The 25,803-nt window shown below is 36.5% G+C and overlaps 1 protein-coding gene across 4 annotated transcripts in view; it reads left to right on the top strand.

The window, feature by feature from the left end:
* The window catches only part of LOC135203025 (thioester-containing protein 1 allele R1-like), a 405,497-nt gene that overhangs the window by 86,439 nt on the left and 293,255 nt on the right, over window positions 1–25,803 (top strand). The window contains exons 1-2 of one of the 4 annotated variants that reach the window (XM_064232596.1): window positions 131–272; window positions 16,133–16,810. In XM_064232596.1, the coding sequence (XP_064088666.1) occupies window positions 16,428–16,810 (383 nt within the window). In that variant the 5' untranslated portion in view covers window positions 131–272; window positions 16,133–16,427. Of the gene's footprint in view, window positions 1–130; window positions 440–7,896; window positions 7,944–16,132; window positions 16,811–25,803 lie in introns of those variants that run through there. The other 3 variants (XM_064232594.1, XM_064232595.1, XM_064232597.1) reach the window with 3 other exon arrangements.

Here is a 25,803-nt window from a genome sequence, read left to right as displayed (position 1 = left end):
CCCCCTAGATAAAAAAAAAAACATTCATTTTCCTTCAGAGCCGTCAGAAGGAAGAGTGGCGAGAACGAGTCAGTAGTACTACTGGGGTCTAGGGACTCCCGGCATCAGCCTAGACTGGATCCTCAGACGGTCTCAGACTTAGACCGTGTCAGGAGTGACTCAGGAGTGAGACTAAGCTCAGCTGCTGCTGCTGCTGCTGCAAGCTGCCAGTGCCTCGGACGGCAGCTCAGAGAGTCGGCTTTTGTGGCCTCAGTTGGTGTCAAGCCATGACGGTGAGAGGCTTCGTTGTCGTTCGCTCCCCGACGTATCCCGCCACATCCGATACCTGACGAGACTGGCTCCTCGTACGGCAGTTACCCTCATTTAAAAACCCAGCCAAATCTTTTAAAAAGGAGAAGCCGAAATGGTCGATGAAGAACAGTTTTCATGGATTGATGAGGTTGGACTTTCATAAGAAAAATTGTTGTCAAGACAGTGAATTTGAATTTTTTGGTTTCGTTTTTATTATATGAGTTTTTTTTGGGAAAATATATCTGTTGTCTGTGGTTTTCATAATACCCCAACGGAAATATATATATTTTTTTTATTTTCTGTTGATCGCTGATTTATTTTCTGTTTTTCAAAGCATTGCTTTATCATTTTATTTACCTTTTTTTGCTCTCCTGATCTCTTGTGTATTAAGAATATGTAGTGACGTGACAATTAATAGACAGAATGCGTTATTTTGTCGTTATAAAAAGTGGAAAAAACTGCCGCAAATCAAAGCAAATGTGAACATGATATATGAAATGTGAAGTGTTTTTTATTGATTATTTTATGGGAAATGGTTCTTAAATGTGTTAATGTCTACAGAATTTCCTTGTATCAGTTTTACGATGAATAATTAATTTCTCGGTAGGAAATATTGAAATGGAAAACTTACAAGCTGCTAGTTCAAACCATTATCAAGACTAAAATTTAGGTAAACTGTTTCAAATTTTTTTAGGATTAAAAAAAAAGTGGTGAATTCGTGATACAACGTAGACACACAGAGGTTCCTTCGGAAAAAAGTTTTTTTTTTTTATTTACTTAGAAGCTGTTAAAACACACGAGGCTTTGACAAACGAAGGCAAAGCATACGAAAACAAACTGAAAATATGTTTCTGTGGGAAATTTTCTTCTGTAGTTTTCGTAATGCTAATATATATATATATATATATATATATATATTATATATATATATATATATATATATATATATATATATATATATATATATACAATCGTGGTCCTATGGTTAGGAATTTCGTCTCATTAACGAAAGCTCTCGGCCTCTCTCCCCTAAAACAGCCTTAATTATCGAGACCAGTTCAATCAAATCTTACTGTGCGTGAGCAGAATCGGTTCGTTGTGAATTAGGGAGCTGATAAATAGACGACTGTGGTGGGTCACAGCCGGAGAAGGCTCATTAAGATATATATATATATATATATATATATATATATATATATATATATATATATATATATATATATATAAACCTATTTAATTGCACAGTTGTATTGTGCATTCATACAAAGAATAACAGGGCCTCATTTCAACATTATGGGATCTAACGGAGATTTTATTCTCAAAAGTTACAAAAAAGTTATACAAAGCTTTCTGTCCTCTATATGTACTTATATAGTACCAAGAACTGATTTTCCGACTACGGAACGATGCGGATAGATTATAGTCTTTGAAAACTTTCCTAATCTTTTTGTAGCTTTTATGAATGGCGTTTCAGTTTTATACCATCATGTTTAAATGAGGTCCTGTTTTAAATGTATGTATATATATATATATATATATATATATATATATATATATATATATATATATATATATATATACATATATATACACTTGTCATGAGCGTAGCGACCTCATTGCCATTCATTGAATACATTTGAACTAACTCACTGAATTGAGTTGGCAATCTCGAATTCAATTTCGGACCTCCCCCTTTTCCCCCTCTCCCTCCTCCTTCCTTTCCTCTCTCCTCCGCCTCCTCCTCCTCCTCCTCCTCCTCCTCCTCCTCTCCCCCTCCCTCTCCCCCTGGCTGCTTGCTGTATTTCACCTACCTGTTCTTAATTAAGTGGGAGAATCTGCGCTAGTAAATTAGTTTTGCGGGAGGGAAAATGTCGATGCTTCCGACGGAACTCGCGAGAGAAACTTTTTTTTTTTTTTTTTTTTTTTTTTTGCTTTTAGCTTTTAAGGAGCCGAGACAGAAAATGGATGAGACGGCGCTGGATGAACCCAGTGCCTCTTCTTCTTCTTCTTCTTCTGTTGGAGGTATGAGAGAGATATAGCGGACTGTGCTACGAGAGAGAGAGAGAGCTGACTGTGTTACAGAGAGAGAGAGAGAGAGAGAGAGAGAGAGGGACAGAAAGAGAGAGATAGCTGACTGTGCTGCAGAGCTTAATGTACTACGAGAAAGAGAGAGCGATAGCTGATTGTGCTATGAGAGAGAGAGAGATAGCGGACTGTGCTAGAGAGAGAGGTAGAGAGATAGCTGACTGTGATACAGAGAGAGAGAGAGAAGGAATGGGAAGAAAGACAGAGATAGCTGACTGTGCTACAGAGATAAGCGAGATAGCTGACTGTGCTACGAGCGAGAGAAAGAGAGATAGCTGACTGTGCTACATAGAGAGAGAGAGATACCTGACTTTGCTCTAGAGAGAGAGAGAGAGAGAGATAGCTGACTGTGCTACAAGAGAGAGAGAGAGATAGTTAATTGCGCTACGAGAGAGAGAAAGATAGTTAATTGTGCTACGAGAGAGAGAGAGAGATAGCTGAATGTGCTACAGAGAGAGAGTGAAGGGGAAGAAAAAGAGAGATAGTTGACTGTGCTACAGAGATAAGCGAGGTAGCTGACTGCGTTACGAGAGAGAGAGAGAGAGAAAGATAGCTGATTGTGCTGCGAGAGAGAGAGGGGGCAGGGGAAGAAAGAGAGAGAGATAGCTGACTGCGCTACGAGAGAGAGAGAGAGAGAGACGAGACTGAGACGAGAGGGGGGAACGAGAGAGCGCGAGAGAGATAGCTGACTGTGCTACAGAGAGAGAAAGAAACAGAGAGAGAGAGAAATAGCTGACTGCGCTGCAGAGCGAGAGAGAGAGAGATAGGCGAGTGTGCTACAGGGAGAGAACCTGGCTTTACAGGAGGGAGAGAGAGAGAGAGAGCTGACTTCACTAGAGAGAGAGAGAGAGACATAGATGACTATGCTCCAGAGAGAGAGAGACATAGATGACTATGCTCCAGAGAGAGAGAGAGGTGGGGGGGGGGGGTGGCTTTAGCCGACTGTGTTACAGAGAGTAAACTCTGACTTCAGAACAGAGGAAGAATGAAAAAGAGAGACAGAATAGGAGACGATAATTGTGTAATAGAGAGTGAATCTGACTCTACAACAGAAAATATTGAGAGAGAGAGAGATCGCTAGCATTTCAACATAGAGAGAGAAAGCAGACATTTCAACATAGAAACAAGAGAAAGATAGTAATAAGAAGTCTGCAGGCGATTGTTCTAGAATTTATTCAACTGTCAGCTCTTATCGAGGGAGTTGTAATGGCGGTTATCATAACTTCCTACATAGATTAGCTTTTGAGTAAGTATATATTTTTCTTGCGGTAATGTGTGAGTGTGCGTTTTCCAATGGCGCTATTGCTCGAAAACCAGTGGGAGAATTCTCATCAAATTTGGTACGATAATCGGTGTTGTAAAAATGAACCACCCATTTCCACTTTTCCGTTGTTGTTTCTTACTGTTTATATACTATCTTACTTTTCCTATTTTTTACCCAATTTATCTTAATGTTTAGCTTGAGATTCCACTGACTTGATTTCTTTTACTTTTGCTGCAAATGTCAGTATTGCATCAATAACCAAACTGTAATCATTTGGTATAAATGATGCTCATTGTTTGTTCATTTTTATTACAATTAACGCTTGAAGACCCAAAAGGAAGAAACATTTCATTGTTTTGGACCATGATCTGGATCAAACAAGTTCCACAGATCCGGATTATGATCCTTATGCAAAACCTGAGATCTGGATCTGAAGAAAAAAAGTGTGACTGGAATATTCAGGAATCTGGATCCAGGGCCTGAGGCTGGGAGTAAGATCCGATGACTGAGGTCCTTATCTGGATTAGAATGAATTTCCAGTAAGATATGGAGACTTGGGAATCCAGATCCTAAATCTGAGATTTGGGTCATTATGCTCCAAATCCAATCATCCAAACTGGAATTCTGATGAGGGCATGGAGTTCCAGGTCCTGATCTAGTGACAAGTGCTATAGGATTTAAAGCCAAGCATCAGAATCATGAGAGACAGAAATCCATATCTGAGGATATGGATTAACGTCCAAAGCTATTTAAAAGGATTATGATTTCATATTTTAAGGATGGGAAAAATGAAAGTCCTGATCTGTTGATATGCCTTAGGATCCAAAGCCAAGTATCAAGACTATGACTGTGGAGACAGAGATTAGAGTATGTATTCCGGATCCAAACTCGTAGGGCTACATCCAGATCCAGGAACAAGTAAACGTCTTCAGCCTTCTGGAGGAATGAATCCTGAACACATTTTCATTGATCCTATTAGAAGAATCATGAGTTCAGGCACAGAAATTAGATTACGTATTAAAGATCCAAACTCGTAGGCCTACATCCAGATCCAGGAATAAGTAAACGTCTTCAGCCTTCTGGAGGAATGAATCCTAAACACCTTTTCACTGATTACGTATTAAAGATCCAAACTCGTAGGTCTACATCCAGACCGAGGAACAAGTAAACGTTTCCAGCCTTCTGGAAGAATGAATTTTGAACACCTTTTCATTGATTACGTATTAAAGATCCAAACTTGTAGGCCTACATCCAGATCCAGGAACAAGTAAACGTTTTCAACCTTCTGAAGGAATGAATCCTGAACACCTCTTCGTCGATCACATAACAAGAAACTGCCACGTCCCGGGAGGTCTCTTCAGCGGAGGCAGTAAAGCGGGGAATGGCTTTATTTGGATCCCTTCAGTCTTCTTCTGGCGGCCTTCTCTCGCTCGTAGGATTTTTGTGACGCTTATATCCCAGAGTTGGAGGCCCGTTTCACGGCTGAGAGAGAGAGAGAGAGAGAGAGAGAGAGAGAGAGAGAGAGAGAGAGAGTATTTCAAGGATATCTGAGCGGGATTCATGAGCTTTTCTTGGGCCGAGTATAACCGTATCTTGGATTTTCTACTTCTATTTTCATTCATCTTTTATGGTCTTGCTTAAGGGTTTTCACTCTCTCTCTCTCTCTTTATATATCTCTCTATATATATATATATATATATATATATATATATATATATATATATATATATATATATATATATATATATATACTCGTCAAGTCCAGTGCTACTGACATTTTGATCTCTGAAACTTACTTATTATTATTATTATTATTATTATTATTATTATTATTATTATTATTATTATTATTATTATTATTATTAACAAATATACGTACATAAATCATGTACAATAAAGATCGATAATTTTATCTAAAAGAAAAACCAATAACGATTATTGGCGTTTTTGTAAAATGTACGATTTTTAAAATTGTTATTATTATTATTATTATTATTATTATTATTATTATTATTATTATTATTATTATTATTATTATTATTATTATTATTCAATTCCACGCGTATTATTTATATATGTATAATTGCTCTAATAAACGAGCATTCACTCTTGTTCGTGTCGTGGATGAGTTTAAGGATTATTGCGTAATAGTAATTCATGAAGGTATTACTTTCTAACTGCGACCTTGAAATCGCTCTTTGACGCTTAATCATTTCGCCACCTTGTCATTTAAGTGAGTATGATACTAGTATAAGGTTTCCGAACCAAGTGTTAAACACACATACATATATATTTTATATATGTGTGTGTCTGTGTGTGTGTGTGCATATATATATATATATATATATATATATATATATATATATATATATAAACAGTCGTTAACTCACGCCAAGTTTATTGACAACAAGATTCCAACCTTCCAGGAGGAAGGAGAAATTTTCTTAACTATCTCTCTCTATCGCTCTCATCGCTTCTCTCTCTCTCCCTCTCTCTCTATCTCTCTCTCTGGTAAAAAAAAATTTCCAATGAATCATTTAACTTTTTTTTTTTTTTTTTTTTTTTTTTTTTTAGTGAACTTCGTTCAGTAATTCTCATTCTATGTACGCCTCGGGAACCGAGACGGGCCAAAATGACGAATTAAAAAACACGGAGAAAGACAGAGAATTCTAAGTTGCCGTAGTGAATGGTATAGCGCTTTTTCTGGCGTCGCAGATACCGGAAACTGGCTTTGCTAAGTCTACATGAAAACATAGTTATTATTATTATTTATAACTACGTATGATTATTATTGACAATTGGATTATAAACGCTATTGTGAACACATATGGAATAGTAATACTATTACATTATTTGAATCATTTGAGACAAAACAATTTTATTGCTAACCGAAACTAATGACCGTCAGGATAGTCGCATAAATAGAATAACGGATAGTTAGTTGATATTTATTAGATAAACAGGTTTTATACGTACAAACAGCCACATCCACTCACACACACACACACACACGCAAACAGACATTGGGTTCACGTGATTTATATAAAAGATCAAGATAAGTCTAGTCTTTGCAACAGCTCCTCTTGCGTAAGACACTCCAGAGTCATCAAAGACTCTCTCTCTCTCTCTCTCTCTCTCTCTCTCTCTCTCTCTCTCTCCATATATTTTATAACGTGCGTCCTCCGTCTACAAAAGTATTCATGATTTCGAGTCTACTAGGTTTCATAACCTGCGACAGAGATGCTGACGAAGCCCGCTCTGAGCCCCTCCTTTTCTCTCTCTCTCTCTCTCTCTCTCTCTCTCTCTCTCTCTCTCTCTCTCTCTCTCTCTCCATAAGTTTACCAGCTCGATATCGAAGGCGATTCTGAAGCAACAAACAAATGCAGTATCATACGAGCGCGGGTGTGATTTTTTTTTTTCCCCCTCCTGGAAAGTTGGAATCTTGGCTTCAGTTGAACGACTGTTTATGTATATGTATGTATGTATGTATGTATGTATGTATGTATGTATATATATATATAACATATATATACCTAGATATATATATATATGTGTGTGTGTGTGTGTGTGTGTGTGTGTGTGTGTGTGTTATATCCGGTATATCGGTAGTCGGAGTAGCTGGCGTTTGAAAAAGGAGTAGCGTATATTCATTTCTCCACCGGTTGCAACGCAGCTCTAGTCAACTGACCATCAGGTAATCATTTACATTTTAGATTTCATTGAGCATGGCAAGATTTTGCAGGAAACGGGCCCAAAGATGTTTCCCGTCGTGGGATTGATTTCGGGCGTTTCGATGATAAGTCTAGGTCAGTGATCGAGTTGCAAGAAGCTCCCTACACACACACAGACACACACACCCATATGATACATATATACTGGCAGCTCAGGATGTTTCTTCCTAGCTCCGTGTAATCTGTGTTCATTTTTGAAATGAATAATAATATAATAATAATAATAATAATAATAATAATAATAATAATAATAATAATAATAATAATATAAGAAGTAGACCCTCTCTCTTAAGCAAGCCCTGTTAATTGGATGGCTGCAACATTGAGGTTAATTAATTGATTTTATATTGAGTCTTTTTCGCAGTTGTTCAGTTACTCTGCATTTTTATCAGCCAAGCGTAATTAGCAATGCAGGTCCGGTCACCGCAATCAGCGACCTGGCTGGAGGAGGAACTATCGGACTACCGGTGGTAGGTAATAATAGTCTCTCTCTCTCACTCACTCTCTCTCTCTCAGTCCAAGATTAGAAAGGGTGCGGATAACATGGCTGTGTTGTCAATGCAACGTCGAAGGTGAAAGCGCTCTTCTGACAACAGATGGGATACTGCTTTGTTGTCAGTGACTGACGACGGTGATTATAGGCCTATGTGTTTGTGCGAAGCGCTTACAACCGATTTCCGTGTAGTTCTGTTGCGATTGTTGAAAACACACCGTCGTATATATGGTAAAAGTGAGTTCTGTTATAATACAGCAGTGTCTGACAACAACCTTGCGATGAAATACTTCGTTTTTGACAACAGTGGGCAACTGATGTGACACGTTGGTATGGGTGACAACGGTAGGCCTAATTGTGATGCACGATTAATCTGACAACAGTGTTATCTTTCACACATTCCTGATAGCGGTAGCTTCCTTGATGATTACGTGTTTTGCGACAACGATTCAGCGTTTGAGTATTTTTATGGCAGCAGTGTAAAAGTGTGAAAAGTCTTCAAGAAGAGTGCAATATATTAGCCTAGTGTGACAACACTGCTGGTAGGTGACCTAATTCTGCTTACACTGCACTGTGGAATACCTCAATTTTCTGCCAGCGGTAATGTGGGGTACCCATTTAACAACAGCGGAAGCTTGTCTGCCAACGGCTGGCCGCGAATCAATCTCAAATCTTTAAATGAATTTGGCGAAAGGTATTTGAGTTTAGCCTCAGGGGTGGAAATTTAAGCGGATATCTTGAAATCTCTCCTGGTCGTGTTGTGATTGCTATTGGCTTTTTAATATTTAGTAGAAGGGATATATATATATATATATATATATATATATATATATATATATATATATATATATATAATATATAATCAAGACTTACGCTCAAAGACAGGTCAGTCGTAAGACAGAACTTGCTACCGAAAAAAACTGGTTGAAACTGGCGTGTTTAGAACTGGTACAACGATGCGTGGGTTACAGATGACCCCGTTTGCGAAAATTGCCTATAATAATTGTCCCGCCTCTGTTACGCTCCGTGTAAACAATTTCTGCTTATATTTTTTCTTTTTTTCTTCCCCATTACATTAGTCACTTTTAAAAGCGATGGGTGATGCAACTTTTATTCCCAACAGAATGTCTTTGAGGATTCTTATCAACATTCATGGGCGAAGAACCCGTTGTCTTGTTGCATTTAAATGCGTGTACGATTGTCATTTTAAAAATTTATATTCTCTCTTATTCGTCTATTTTAAAGGCCTGATTATAAACGCTGTGTTGAATAAAGCCTTCGCTGGCTGTATTTATAAGCCATGATTATAATTCTGTAGTTCAATGAAGCCTTCGCTAGCTTAATTATAAGCCTAAGATTATACACTTTCTCTGTTTCTGGTTACGCACTCATAGTCTCATAGCAATAGCTGTCACTTTTAAATATGCATTCCGTAACTTTTGTCAGTTGCGATTTGCAATGCTAATGGCTCCCTCACGCTGAAGCCTTTAGATATAGTTCCACAAACAGATTGTCATGAAAGATAGCTTACTTTCGCGAAACTAATGTATTATGCCTGAAAATTTTTCTCAGGGCAGACAAGATAAGGCCAAGGACCTTGTACGGTAATATGCTACTTTCTTTTGCTACGTTAGCGTAAGGGCACGTTATAATACTAGGATTTTAGACGACGCCTACTTCACTTATATTTCAGGCCTTTGTGCTAAAACATAGTATTTTGGCACCCTGCGTGTTCTACTAAATGGCTGCTTGCAGAGTTTTGAAAAAATGTAGGCCTAAGTTCGTTTTTCAAAACATCACATGTAGGCCGGGTTTCTCTTGTCAGATATGTAAAAGTCTACAGCTTACGGGATTTGACTGCAGCCAAACTTGCGTCTACGTCATATGCACGTTAAAAAATGTAGGTCTATGCTCTTACATCATGTAAACTACTTCCTCGTGGCGTCAGGTATGTACGTAGAAATCTACTGCTCACAGGATTTCAATGAAATTTTACGTGTCTGCGTCATGTGGCAAGTCATAACTGTGCAAAGCTCAAGAGAACGAATTCCATGTGGAAATTGTAGACCGATAGAGGATGCTTATATATTTTTATTTTCCTTTATCTTGGACACGACACTGAAAAAACCGGTTTGTGTTGAACGTTGTGTCAACGTCAGTCTTGCATTGCTGTCGTGGTGTGAAGTTTAATTTGAACTTGTTCATTGCTTTGTGAGGCATGTTCACTTAGAGATTCGCTATACTACGTCATATAACAGCATATTTTTATTTTCCTCTTGATCAAAGGACTTCCCTGTTTTAGAGTTTCATGTGGCGCCAGGTTCACTCTATCTTTATAAAAAATAATAACTAAGTTAAACGTTCTATCTCGTAGCCTCCTCTCTCTCTCTCTCTCTCTCTCTCTCTCTCTCTCTCTCTCTCTCTCTCTCTCTCTCTCTCTCTCTCTCTTCTCTCTCTCTCTCTCTCTCTCAGGAGTGAGCGTAGATGTGTTTAAGAATAAGCTCGACAAATATCTAAACTGCATCCCAGACCATCCAAGATTGGAAGATGCAAAATATACCGGAAGATGTACTAGCAACTCTCTGGTAGACATTAGAGGTGCCTCACACTGAGGGACCTGGGGCAACCCGAACAAGATGTAAGGTCTGTAAGGTAAGGTAAGGTCTCTCTGTATGTGCGAAATTCACGAAGTAAGCAAAAATAGCTAATCCAGATCGGAAACAAGTAATCTTCTGAATAAAGGAATATTGCAGCCCACGATGCGTGGGTATGAGAGAGAGAGAGAGAGAGAGAGAGAGAGAGAGAGAGAGAGAGAGAGAGAGAATTTATGATGGAGATATATATTCTGTTTTGACAAGGAAAGCGACGAGAGAACACAGTAGTTTGAGAGAGAGAGAGAGATAGAATTTATGATGGGGAGATGCATTGTGTTTGGACGGGGAAGCGACAGGATAACACATAATGAGTAATTGTGTGTGTATGAGAGAGAGAGAGAGAGAGAGAGAGAGAGAGAGAGAGAGAGAGAGCAGGTGCATATATCTCGATGAGGAGCAGAGGTTTAGCTCTGAAATATCGTCTGATTCAAACGAGAATATAAGTAACTTTATTAAACAGATCAGCTAACTAGAAGGTTCATTATGAGAATCTGGCCATATTTGATAAACAAAAAATCTTGTTAGTATAATATCCGTTAGTCGTTTTATTTATTTATAGGTTGCAAATTGTCATATCATAGCGTCACTGTGACAAATTAGATTACAGCACCCACTACTTGGTTAGGTGAAGAAGTAAAACGTTAGACTTATGTGATACGGAATCCAGTTATATTTAATTAAAGGGTATTGGTCGTGTACGTAGCACCCGAAACACCACTCCATCTCATATTTTACGGAAACCAACAATCTTTTGATTGCTCGCTTCATTGATTTTTAATAATAATAGTAATAATCTGAAGTGTAAAGCATAGTAGGATAATAATAATAATATGATAATAATTTTAATTTTAAAGCATAGTAGAATCATATAATGATGATAAATCCACAGCCTTATAATGATGATAATAATCCACAGCCTTAAGATTTTTTGGAGGGGGTAAGAAGGGGAGGTGTGCAAATTGAGTCTAGAGCTCCACCTGCGTCTAGAGACTTCGAACTGATCCAAACGATTATTACCTGTATATTATTCAGAAGCGAAAGAAAGAGGTAGTTTGAGTAGAATTTCTAAGTAGCTGCTCTTTGAAATCAGAAATTGCAGATATGTTTGTGGAATTGTACCCAACCTGTAACAGGGGCGCTGTAACTTCACCTTCTTAGCCTGTATTGTTATTCAGAAGATGAACCGTATTCATCTGGAACAAGCCCTCTGGGGACTATTCACTTCAAATGCAAACTTCCAAAGACTGTGGTGTTCATTTTGGAAGAGGTGACAGAAGGTAATGAGAAGCAGAATTGATAAGGGAAAACATACCGGTTACAGTTGATGCAGTATACATTTGTTGCAAGCTATATAATATATATATATATATATATATATATATATATATGATATATATATATATATATATATATATATATATGATGCTAATTCATAATGATAAAATGCACATCAGCTGAATTTAACCAAACCCATCTAAACAGATTAGCCTCGCATAATCTCCTCTTCTCTCTCTCTCTCTCTCTGGCAAGACTAGTCTCATGACCACTAGACCAAGAGACCACAGTTAAATGTTAGTACTATACGTATACTCGTAGACTTATGGCATCTGCCTATTGTCTCTTGCATAGATAAGACTCCGTTAAAGTTTTTTTTTTCTTTTCTTTTTATTTCGCGTGTGAGACTGATCGTATCTGTAGCGTCACCTCATTGTTTTTTTTTATTTATTATTTTTTTAATTGCGTTTCTCTCCTTTCACTTTGATTCCATCTCTTGTCATCGCGTTGTTTGTTCCCGCTATTGACGGTGTTATCAGCTCAGTTGGAAGGAAAAACAACAACTCAAAGGTATATATACAGTTTCCAAGCAGATGAAACAACAGGTCTCCACTGTGCCAAATGCTTTGTCAGTCGTTCCAAGTGCTTCTCATCTATTTCCTTTGAACACCGACCCTCACCTACCCAACCCTCGCTATCCACCGTAGGGGGATAGTGCCGTCTGTACTGTAGGGATTATTTAAGGTTCTTTGCAGCGTGCCTCCTGCTCCCAACTGCAACTCCTTTCCACGCTTTTGCTGTACCTCTTTTGATATTCGCTTTCATCCGTCTTACTTTCCTTCCTCTCCCAACAGTTGATTCATTGTGCAAATGCGTTGAGGTTTTCCTCCTGTTACACCTTTCGAACCTCTTACTATTTCCGTTTCTGCACTGAACGACCTCGTAGGTCCCAGTGGTGGGCCTTTGGCCTAAATATTCAATTCAATTCAACCATCACTCACTCTCTCTCTCTCTCGCACCTATATCCCTCCCACCCCCCGTTCGCAGAGGTTCGTCCCAAGCAGTGGAAAAAGCATTCCTCTTCTGCCTACAGCGTTGTCAGACTGTTGTTCCAAGTGCTTTATCTGTTTCCACCCGTTTTCCCACACCACCCTCCCACTATCTCACCCCCCCTCCCCACAAACTCCCACATTTACTCCTCCACTTCTCTCCCTCATTTGCAGAAGTCTGCGGCGCGAAATCTATTCTGGGGAGAATTTTAAATTCGGTTTGCTTTGTTAAAGCATAATCCTCCTTGCTTGGTGATTTCGCCTTGTTTTGTTTCCATTTCCTTTACGAGGCCTGTCTCATGAAGGGCTTCGAATAACGCTTTCTCGGAATAGCGCAATAATGCGAGGTAATTTGTCCTCAGACACACACACACACATATATATAAATATATATATATATATATATATATATATATATAATATATATATAGCTAATATATATATATATAGTATAATATATATATATATATATATATATATATGTATATATATGATATATATATATATATATATATATATATATATATGATAATGTCTATTTTGGACTGAATTTGATTACTGATATAATTTTTGCCAAAATACACACACCCTTCTATTCTCTCTCTCCTAAATGTACTGTATATATATATATATATATATATATATATATATATATATATATATATATATATATATATATATATATATATATATATATACATAGTATGAATATATACGTTTATATATTCTGGTGAAGCTTGTTCAGCAAACTAATACCCTTTTAGGCTTCCGTCTTGTGACCATTTGCTAATAATAATAATAATAATAATACTCTACTCTCTAGCGTAACAAACGACCTTTATTGAGCTTCATAAAACTTTTTTTATTTTCAGTTTTTCCGACCTTAATTAAGACTGGCAGGTTAATAATTAGTCCACAAAAGCGCTCCCGATCGGAAGTACTTACCTGGATGCAAGTTGATGTCACGTAGCGGATATAATTGTTCGTAATTTCGTGGGGGATGGATATGGAAAAAAGGGGTAGCAAAGAAAGTAATTGCGCTTTTGTTTCTCTCTCTCTCTCTCTCTCTCCGTTTATATATAGCCTTCGTCCTCCGTCTGCAAAGTATTCGTGATTTGCGGTCTAGGCTTCGCATAGTCTAATTGCTGACGGAGCGAATTTGCGCCTCTCTCTCTCCTCTCTCTCTCTATTTGTATTGGGGACGGGATAAGCGGAATTGTTTGGTGGGTAAGCTCCACCGGAGATTCCAAAGACGTATAGCACATGTATAGCACCAGCCTCGTTTTTTTTTTTTCTCATGACCCTGTGTTCGGTTTGGTTAGGTGAAAGAAGCACCCTGAATATAATTTGGGTGTGGGACACACCACGAGATTATTTTCAAGAAGATTCTTTGGTTACTTTTTAAGGCATGGCGTCTCTCTCTCTCTCTATTTTTATTTATTTATTTTTTTCAGGGATGGTCCCAATACTCTGTTACAGTTCGGAAATATGTATGGCCACCCTAGCCCTGGGGATAAGCATATGAGACTAGTATTTTGGTTTCTGAGAGAGAGAGAGAGAGAGAGAGAGAGAGAGAGAGAGAGAGAGATAATTATTTTATGAAAAGTTGCGTTAATATCTCCCAAAGGACGTCTAGTTTTTAATTATGATGATAATGACACACTTTTTGACTGAGCACTGACCTCTTGGCACCTTCCATAATTCTACTTTCTCTCCTTCATCCCAGCTGCGACCTGACCTACGTCACTCGTTTACGTATTATTATTCTTTATTGACAAAACATTACATATGTTGTAGTGCCATATTTACATTTAGTTTGCACAAAACAGTGGTTTTTAGTCGATAACAAGAACTCATTTCACCAATACATTATAAAGTATTTTGTCCATAAAAATGAAAATGTTCTCATTCATAATTTCTAGCTACTAATCAAACATCACAACTAGCTCCTCAAACGCCAACACCAAGGTAAAGAATAACCTTTATTTTATTTATTTTATTTTTTTAGCTCACATTCATATATTCATCGTAAATCTTTAACACTTCAAATATATACTGACACAGGTCAATTAAGCTATTTTCCTCTCCAAGCAGCGCGTCAATGTTCGTATAATTCAGATTTCTAAATTTCTGCCTCTCGTGGTGCACTGTTGGCATTACGAAAGGGTGTTTGCAGGGTCTTATTGGCCCCTAAAGGCTTCCTATTTTTATTCGTTTACTTTACTCTCCTTGATCATCTAGATCTCCATCTCGCTGTCCAACCGCTCTAACCGCTAGTATTGTTGTTGTCAGTGATGTCAATACCGTTCCTACTACGACGACTACTATAGTAGATTCACATCAACCGTGCATTTGATGTTTAGGCCAGTCCCTTACGACGCTCCTGATTGGCTGTTGATAAGCCAATCACAGGGCTGGAAACTCTCAGTCTCTCCCGAGAGTGTTCACATAGGTAGGATCTATGTTCCACATCTCCTGAGGGATATGTCTTTCAAATGTATCCCTCAGGAGAGGTGGAACATATATCCTACCTATGTGAACTCTCGAGAGAGACTGAAAGTTTCTAGCCCTGTGATTGGCTTATCAACAGACAATCAGGAGCGTCGTAAGGGACTGGCCTAGACATCAAATGCACGGTTGATGTGAATCTACTATAGTATCATTACTAAAATCATCGAAGGTAACGTTAAGCTAGATATTACTATTAGTAGCAAGAAGGTGTAAGACAATGGTAACTGCATTATGGTATTTGGCGCCAATTATTATTTCCTGTTTGGGGGTAGTGCTATCAATGCGCCTCATGCGGTGCACTGTAGGCATTACTTACTGTTCTTTGCAACGTGCTTCGGGCTACCCCTTTCGCTCATTTTACTGTACCTCCTTTCATATTCACTTTCTTCCATTTCCGAACAATTGCTTCATAGTACAGCTGCGAGGTTTTCCACCTGTTACTTTTCAAACGTCTACTGCCAATTTACTTTTTAGCGCTGAATGACCTCATTGGTCCCAGTGATTGGCCTCAGCCATTCTACATATATTCAATTCAGTTCATGAATATTTGCCGAAGTTTGTTCACTCTTATTGCAAGTTGGCCTTGCAATAGCGAAGTCAATGGCAATGTTCTTGTTGGTTATGCTAACCTTATGCTGTCATGAGATCCTGCACGGGCTCTTGTTACTAGAGCAGCTTTTGGCAAGAATTGGAAAGCCATAACCTGTCAAATTTTGTTTTCACCGTTTTTGGCATTTATGGAAATTGTTACTAACACAATTGTATCATGTCTTTTTCAGAACTGACGTTTGTGGATCAAATATAAATAAAGTTTTTGAAAAATAGAGATCATTAAGTACAGTGAAAGTGACTAGTGCAAAATAAAACAAAGTAAACGAGAGGCAGTCTTTCTTTCGATGGAACACCCGGTACCATTTTCTATAACTCAGAAAATCCGCTATGTTGCCCGGTATGTAAGACGTCAGCCTTAATGCTGATTTTTCGGGAAATAAGTGACAGAACGACTGAACGCCTTTAACAAAAGTGTTCTTTTTATGAAAGTGCAGTTGTAGATTATCCAGGTGGAATAAGAATATGTTGATAAATGTGGTTCTAGCGTGCATAGTTGCTCTTTCTCTCAAAGAAAACGGAGCTTTCGCTCAGAGGCTGAGCGAAGGAGATCCGTTGAACTCTACTGATACCGACTCGGTCGCCGATCCTGCTTTCTTCTCCGATGCTCCAACCGTCGCTACTGCTTCTGCTACTTCTACCTCTACCACAGCAGGCAACAACGACACCACAGCGGAGGGGTTCCCCTTCGAGGTCGAGGTCTTTCGTCCCGCCTCTGGGAGGAATGGCCTCCAAATCTCTCCTCCTACCTCGGTGACGCAAACGGAGAAACTTCAGCTGACGTCCAAAGTCAATGCCACCAAAAGGAAGAAGAAGAAGCACGAACGCTCGGCAAATAAGCATGAACCGTGAGTGTTAATTTGTTTACTTGTGAGTTTGTCTTCGTTTACGAGTTAACGACTTTATTTGCTCGAAGTTCTTATGATTTTGGTTGTTCTGAGTTTCTGTGTTTGTAGTTGGATGTATTTTTTAAATGTATTTTAGTATTATTGATATAATTACGTAGAGATGTTCCTAAAGGATATTTCTTGTGTTGCATTATATATACTATATGTCAAGGTTCAAGAATGAAGTATATATATAATATATATATATATATATATATATATATATATATATATATATATATATTGTGGAAAGGAAATTTAATACCTCTAGGGTAGCCAATAGTAATATATATATATATATATATATATATATATATATATATATATATATATATATATATCGTTGTACTACACACAAAACAACTACACATTCAAGATCGATTTTTTCTTTTAAATACTTATTTTACCGCTGCACAGTGACAGTAGAACTCTCGGTAACTATACATGCAGCAACTAAGCGTCTACCACTACTCAATTACGTAGTAACCACTACGCTTTCAGTAACCACACTTCCACCACTTCACATTCATCAACCATGCTCTCGGCAGCTACATATTCTACCACCAATACCCACTCTGGACCAACATAACTCTACACATTCAGCCATTCAACCAATGCATTCCGCTAACTACGCATTTCAGCGGGCCTTTTCCATTCACAGCACCCCGATTATTATGCAAAGGAGGGCATGATTGGCCAGTGATCTGTTGCACTGAAGCGGTCTCAAGCCTTAGGAGACGATCGCAAGGGCGGTCTTGGATTCAGTTTCTATCCTTTGGCGGGGATGATAACTCCTTTAGGAGAGCGTAAGATATTCCGAACTAGGTCTATGTCCTGAGGTGTTTTTGTTTTATTTTTTATCTTTTTTCTTTCTGAAAGCTACTACGTTGGGTTAACCATGGAGGGTTGTTATTGTATTTGAGGTTTAAGGAGACTGACAGTGACAAGACAGAGGGAGAGACAGGCAGAGACCCAGTGACACGTTCATTTAAAAGAACACAGAGAGAGAGAGAGATGGAAAGGTTATTTTATGAAGATTCTTTTCGAGATCTGTCAAGACAGTTAAAGAGAATGCAAACACATACACATACACAAAGTAAAAAACGCTAAGTAATTAGGAAGGTAGAGCGCGAGAGAGATAGATAGAGATGTTATTAAAATGATCAAGATCAACGTTGTTTGGGTCTTTTGATAGTGACATCAGTCACAGAGTGACACCAAGATGTCTTTTGACTCTGATTGAATTCGTAGAATGATTTTGCGAGTTTTCAAAATCCCAGATTTTATATGGAGAGAAAAATATTAAACTTTTAATGAATAAATATTTGCTTTGGTGCGTACGTAGTTATTAAATTTCATTACGTATATATATATATATATATATATATATATATATTACATATATATATATATATATATATATATATATATATATATATATGTATATATATTACAGTCCTTTGGCATTATGCATCAGTTTTTCAATTAAGATTATTATAGCAATGAAAATATTTTCATATGCCATACATATATATATATATATATATATATATATATAGATATATATATATACATACATATATATATATACATATATATATATATATATATATATATATATATATATATATATATATATATATATATTATACAGGGTGTCCATAAAGTCCCAGTACCATTAAAAGCAATAAATAATTGTAATGGTGCTGGGACTTTATGGACTCCCTGTATATATAAATAGTATATATACATATATACAAGTATATATGTTTCTGACTCAGTTAGGGCTCAGACCCCAGTCTGTGAAATGACAGGTCAAGGAGCAACCAGTTGACCTTTTATGGGTCATGTGGCAGCAACTTTGCCTGTATCTGACAGACCGGGGTTCGATCCCCATGTGAGTCAGAAATTTATTTTGGGTGAAAACGTGCTCATTAATATATATATATATATATATATATATATATATATATATATATATAATGCTTGTTGTTTTATTATCAAAATTCAGGAACTTAGATAAGGTCAGTGCTTGGATAGGTGACCGCCAAGAAAAACAAGCTTGTTTTTTTTTCAGAAATAATTTTTTTTATTTTCGAAAAAAACAGCCTAAAAAGGGCCATTTCTTTTCTTTTACATTCTATTGCATCCTAAACTACAAAAAATGGCTAAATGTGCTTATGTTATGCCCTGAGCTTAGGTAACAAGACAATTTAACACTGGATAGAAAAATCCATTAATGAAAAAAAAGCGCCTCAGTGGCGTGATCGGTATAGTCTTGGCCTTCCACCTTGGTTGCCGCGAGTTCGATTCTCGGTCATTCCACTGAGGAGGTTAGAGATGTTTATTTCTGGTGATAGAAGTTCACTTTCGACGTGGGTCGGAAGTCACGTAAAACCGTTGGTCCCGTTGCTGAATAACCACTGGTTCCATGCAACGTAAAAAGTCCATACAAACAAACAAACAAACAATTAATATAAAAAATAAAAACTAGGGAAAGTTAGGAAAACTAATGGTATCCCAACCATCACCCACTTGACATTATGAGTGGTTTTTGGTACATAACTACATTTATATAATTAGAATGTCGATATTTAACATTTGAATGTTGAAATTTTCAATCATCAAACAAGTTTTACTCTTATTTTTCAATCATATCTTGAAACCATAAGATCCTGGGGTCAATGATTTCAATTTTAATGCATTTGAACAGGAAGAGAGCTATGAAAACTATGATTGGCAACATCTCCTTAACAGTATGTATGAAACGGTATGATACAAGAGATGATGTATACGTGTTCAGTATCAAACATGTTTAACTGAAACTGTATTCCTCTTAATTCCTCTAATCTAGGAACTATAAGAAAGGTCTTCTAAAATGGAGAAATTGGATGCAAGCAGAAACCGAATAACGAAAACACACGCAAAAGCCTTTTTAAAAAAAAATAAATAAATAAATAAAATAAATAAATAAATAAATAAATAATAACACTATGAAACAAACTGTTTTCACAACCCTAGTTTTGCAACTTCGCTGTAATAATTCTCCCTGAAAACTAGAAGATTAACATTTCATACAGCCACTTTATGTAGTACATAGTCTATACGCCTTTTTTCTTTAGAGAGGATAACTCCAAAATGTAACATCCTTTTCCAGTTCTTGGTGTATATTATGGAGTGAGGTTGCTAGCCCTACAGCGTCTCATACCTTGCTGCTATAGTCAGTTTATTCAGCTATCAAGTATCTTAATTCTTTGCCTAGGATTAAGTCCTAGACATAAATGATTTTTCTGGAAATGCGTCAAATGTTCCTTCCATACTTCACTTCGAACTTGGGGGACACATTTGCACACTCTCTCTCTCTCTCTCTCTCTCTCTCTCTCTCTCTCTCTCTCTCTCTCTCTCAGGTGAGGCAAAATACATAATTGATTTTTCAGGAAGCGGCTTAAGTCTTTCTTCCTCACATGAAATCGAACTTGCTCTCTCTCTCTCTGTCTCTCTCTCTCTCTCCCAGATGCGACAGACGACATAATTGATTTTTCAAGAAACGGCCTGAATCTTTCTAACTCACCAGACATTGAACTTGGGACTCTCTCTCTCTCTCTCTCTCTCTCTCTCTCTCTCTCTCTCTCTCTCTCTCTCTCTCTCTCTCTCTCTCTCTCTCTCTCTCTCAGGTGAGGCCAAAGCTGGTGTCCCTACTTGACTTTTCCAACCGGTTGAGTGGTGTTATCTCTGGAGACTTACCATTACGATTGCCAGGTTCAATACTTTATAGATTTTGGCTGTGGAGAGGCATTACCGTCTCTGGGACCAGGTGTAACAGGGCAGTGACCTGTCTTTTGCTTCTTCTGATCATGGGTGGCCTTTATAACACACATTATATATATATAATATATATATATATATATATATATATATATATATGTATATATATATAATAGATAATATAGATATATATAAATATATATACATACATACATACATACATACATACATACATACATACATACATACATACATACATACATACATACATACATACATACATGCACATTTCCACAGATGCAAGATAAGTGACGGGGTATAGGTCCTGACCATTTTCGACTATTATATCCAAGCCATTGACGAAGGACTGATGCATACCATTATAAGTCACAAATACGTATATTACAAAGACTGCTGACGAACATACACACAACCGTTTGATTCTGCAGATACGCCCACAGGCGGATGTAAAGATAGGAAGTGGCCTTCAAAACTCATTTAGCTTAAAATCACATATGTTCTCAAGGGACAGTCCGATAAATATACCGACCATTGGAGACTACAGAGCCACACCTGACAGGTGCCAGGCAAGCGGTGTTGGGAATCTCATTAACACTGCTGCCCCCCTTTCTGCGTTGACAAATTTTTTTTTTTTTTATAAGCCAGCCTTGTGCTGGCACGGGCTCTTCCTCTTGGAGCAGCCCGTAACAGTGTGATAATCCTATATCCATACATCTCTACTGCCTTCCTTAGAATTGAAACAATTTACATATTCCTTTAGATATGAAAGGATCAAGTTTATGCATCCCTTGACTGATATCTTATGGCTGTAACTCTCTTTTATAAAGCTAGATTAAATGATATTCCTTTCCAGTGCATTATTAGAATACACAATACTTTTTGGCCCTTCACAGCTGATAGCATGATTGTTATCACGAACGTATGCAAAAATACCACAGTTCCCCTGTTCATATTTCAGACAGTCTTTTATGCTGTTCTATTCTCCTTTCCCGTGCTTTACCCGTTTGGCCAATGTAAAAGTTGTTACAAGACTTACATGGAATTTTATGCTTACATCCTTTATTATTGACGGGAGAGTTCTTGACAAGTACAGGCTTCATTGTTTTATTGTTCTTAAAAGTGACATTAACTCCAAATTTCTTAAGATTGGGGATATCTTTCATATTATTATCATAAGGCAGTACAAGCAAAAGTTTGGTGTTGTAAGGTTCTTTTTGGTTTTAGATTCATGGTCTTTTTTGCCGCTTCTAATGCATTGTTTAGTACACTGTCCACTGTCAGGGTATTTCAGTTTCTTGCCTGTATTCCTGATCTTATCTGTTTCCTCATCAGTATATTCTGGGCTACATACACGTGAAGCTCTGAAAAACATATGTGTAAACACTGATTTCTTAATCTTGTTGCTTTGTCCAGAATAGAAATGCACATGCGAAGAAATATTGGTAGGTTTTCTGTAAACACTGTATTTAAACACACTATATACTTATTTCTTCGTATGAGGACATCGAAAAAGAGCAAGCACCCATCATTTTCCATATTGAATTTAATTGATGGTACTAATTGATTTAACCTAGCTAAAAAGTTATTTATATCTTCGTTCCCTGGAAGTACACAAATTATGTCGTCAACATATCTGAACTATACTACATTGCGTGGGATGAGGTTTGATATGGGAAAGAGGGTTTCCTATCGCCATACCAAAGTTTTGTGAGTACAATTACCATTAAATTTAAATTTATATTCTTTCGCATATAATTTAATCAGTTCAATTAAAGTGCTTATAGAAAATGGAATATCCAGCAGTGTGTTCTCTAAGAATTCCGACAAAAACTCCAGGAGATCATCAGTAGGCACCTTTGGGAATAGTGATCCCACATCAAAACTCACAAGCTTAGATTTACTGTTTATCTGTACACGATTTAGTTTATTTATCAAGTCCACATTATTCTTGATATTGAGATTAGAGATGGTACCGACCAGTGGTTTAAGGATATCCACTAAGTACTTCGCTTTTGTAAGATGCAGAACCTGCTGAGTTGATAATATAATTGGTCTGGCAGGAAAGTTTGTGGGTTTTTATTGTACATGGTCGGTACGCTTATCGGTATTGTCCCTTGAGATTTATTTTGAATTCTAACCAAGTGGATTTTGAAGGCCACTTCTACCTTGACACCCGCTTGTGGGTTGATCTGCATTCTCATGTTTGTCGGTACTATCTGTAGTATTTATATTCATGACTTCTAATGCTGTGTATGAATCCTTCGTCAATGACGTGGGAATAAAGGCGAAACCGGTCAGAACCTTCATCTGTGGTAATGTGTGATAAATGGACCATGTGTTAGTTATTATAATCATATATATATATATAATGTGTGTGTGTGTGTATGTATATATATATATATATATAGGTATATACCTATAAATATATATATATATATATATAGGTAATATACCATAAATATATATATATATATATTTATAGGTAATATACTATAAATATATATTATATATATATATATATATATATATATATTTATAGGTACACACACACACACATATATATATATATATATATATATATATATGTGTGTGTGTGTATTTATATATTTATATGTATATACATATAAATGTATGTTAGAATTTGTAAATTTATATAGTGTATATATGTATGTCTGTGTTTGTATGAACTGAACTAGAAATAATGTAATGCAATAAAATTCCTACCTTCTTCACATAACAGAAAGACATTCTTCCACCTGGTGGAGTACAATACCTTGAAATTACTTTTTTTTTTTCTTTTTTTAACCGGAGGCAGCTTTGAAAAAGCCTTTGTCCCCGAAAAACAGCCTTGCCTTCTGAATAATTCTATTTCTTCCTACTCTCTCTCTCTCTCTCTCTCTCTCTGCAATTCTTTCCTGTCTTGCATCGCATTGTGTTATTGTTAGTGAACTCTTAGCTTGTAGACATTTGTATTTATTAATTTTTTTCATTCTTTATTTTAATCGAATTTTTTTTCTCCGTTTCACTTGCATTTTAATTTGATTAATTTTCCTGTCATTTTCCACTTGAACTAAGCTTAAAAATGCATTTTTTTTTTTGCCATTTTTCATTTTGTGACATGCCTATGTACTACTTACGTAAAGAACTGTATTACACGTTTAAAAATAAAGCTCCGAATTAATATCTGATTTCTTGTTTTGACATTCTTATTTTTAAGTTATTTTTGCTCCATTAAATTCTTTAGATTTATAAAAAAAATTTCGGAACTTTTAAGAAAATATTCTAACAATATTGTGTTAATTTGTTTCCGAACTCACTTTCTTTTTTGCTGTTAGGGATTAAGGCGGTTTTGTGCCAGCAGAGGTCATTGGCATAAGAAGCCTGGTATGACCCTCTGGATTCACGTGACGAGACACGAAGTATTATAATTTTCGATCCGGGACTCATATTGCAAAATTGTAATTTTTGTATTTATCTTTTCCATTAATAAAGGTTTTTAGACTCTTATATGAAAGTCTCTAAAATTTATATTATTCTGGATTTTTTTTTTCTCCCAATTTTCCTGCCTCTTTTTATTTATTTATACCGTTTACAAATGTTGTAATAATCACACCTGAAAGATTTAATTACTCCCATTTTATTGAAGAATTTTTTTCTTTCGTTACTCTCTTCCACTTTTTATTCTGTTTTAACTTTCTGAAAAGGAAAACTGTATTTGACGGATTCAGCTTTCAAGTCTCGCCTCAGAGCAATCTTTTTATATATAAGCCTTTTACTGCCACACTTTTGTTGCTTAGGGCTTAAATTTGGCAGAAACGCTTTTAAGGACGTTTGAGCTGCATGATAATTGCTTGCACCGGAGAGAGAGAGAGAGAAGAGAGAGAGAGAGATATTACACTCACAGTTTTATGTGAAACATTCTCACTTGTTAAATATATATATAGCTATACACACACACACACATATATATATAAATATTAATATAATATATATATATATATAGATATATATATATATATATATATGAATCACGAAAGTTTGGAACGTGATAAATGCATAATAAAGGCTGTCTGCAAAGTAAAGGACGTTGAGTCGAAAGATCTTGCATCTATTCCAGTGTTTCACTTTCCTTCGTGGCTTATACCTTATATATATATATATATATATATATATATATATATATATATATATATATATATATATATATATATATATATATATATATATATATATATATATATATATATGACCATACATACACATTCTTCCTCGTTGTCGTGTACGGTAAAATCTACTAGTTCACTATAAATTATAGGATATATATATATATATATATATATATATATATATATATATATATATATAGATATATATTATACAGGGCGTAACACGAGTTTATGTAAACGTATTGCGGAATAAAGAAATAGTAATTTTTGAGGAGAAAATGTTCTATAAGCATATGCATTTTAAGGCATCGTTTGTGTGCAAGAGGAATGTTAAAATAACCGTTATAATAATCAATGCGATGGAGATCGGAGTAGCCTTGGATGTGCGCGGGGGTTGGGGTGGGTTGAAGAAGCAAGTGGTCTAATAGTCTTTTAGACATGATTCCTTTTCTTGCAAGTGCTCCTATTTAAACAATTAGCTAACAGTGGTCACAATTAGCATAACAGTGGTAACGTTGCTGGACGGCACGTATTTTCCCCACTACTTCTGTGCTACTGTTACTTAGAGAGAGAGAGAGAGAGAGAGAGAGAGAGAGAGAGAGAGAGAGAATATTTACCTGTTTACTAACATTTGAACATGTCTATACCGTCACCTGTAAGGTAAGCAACGTTTATCAGCCAAATTATCGTACACATCTTTTTTACAAAGCATTACTTTCATAATGATTCAGATGGTATTTCCAGCTCGTTAATTATCTTTGATCAATAGTGAATATGTTTTCAATGCATAACATGGCTAATGAAGTGTAAAGGCACACCCCAATACCCACAGGCTTATAAGTGGTGCAAGGCAAGGCTCTATTATGATTATGTAATTATTTACGTCTGGTAGCGTCGTAGTTGAGCGATGCCGTCAAGCCCCGCTCAAACTGTCCCAGTGAGATTCAAATGCAGTTACCAGTTATCAATTTGACACTAAGAATTTACTGATAAATCGGCAAA

Source organism: Macrobrachium nipponense, chromosome 33 (assembly GCF_015104395.2).
Source record: "Macrobrachium nipponense isolate FS-2020 chromosome 33, ASM1510439v2, whole genome shotgun sequence".
NCBI classification, from domain to species: Eukaryota; Metazoa; Arthropoda; class Malacostraca; order Decapoda; family Palaemonidae; genus Macrobrachium; species Macrobrachium nipponense.
This window is presented reverse-complemented; position numbering and strand designations above follow the sequence as displayed.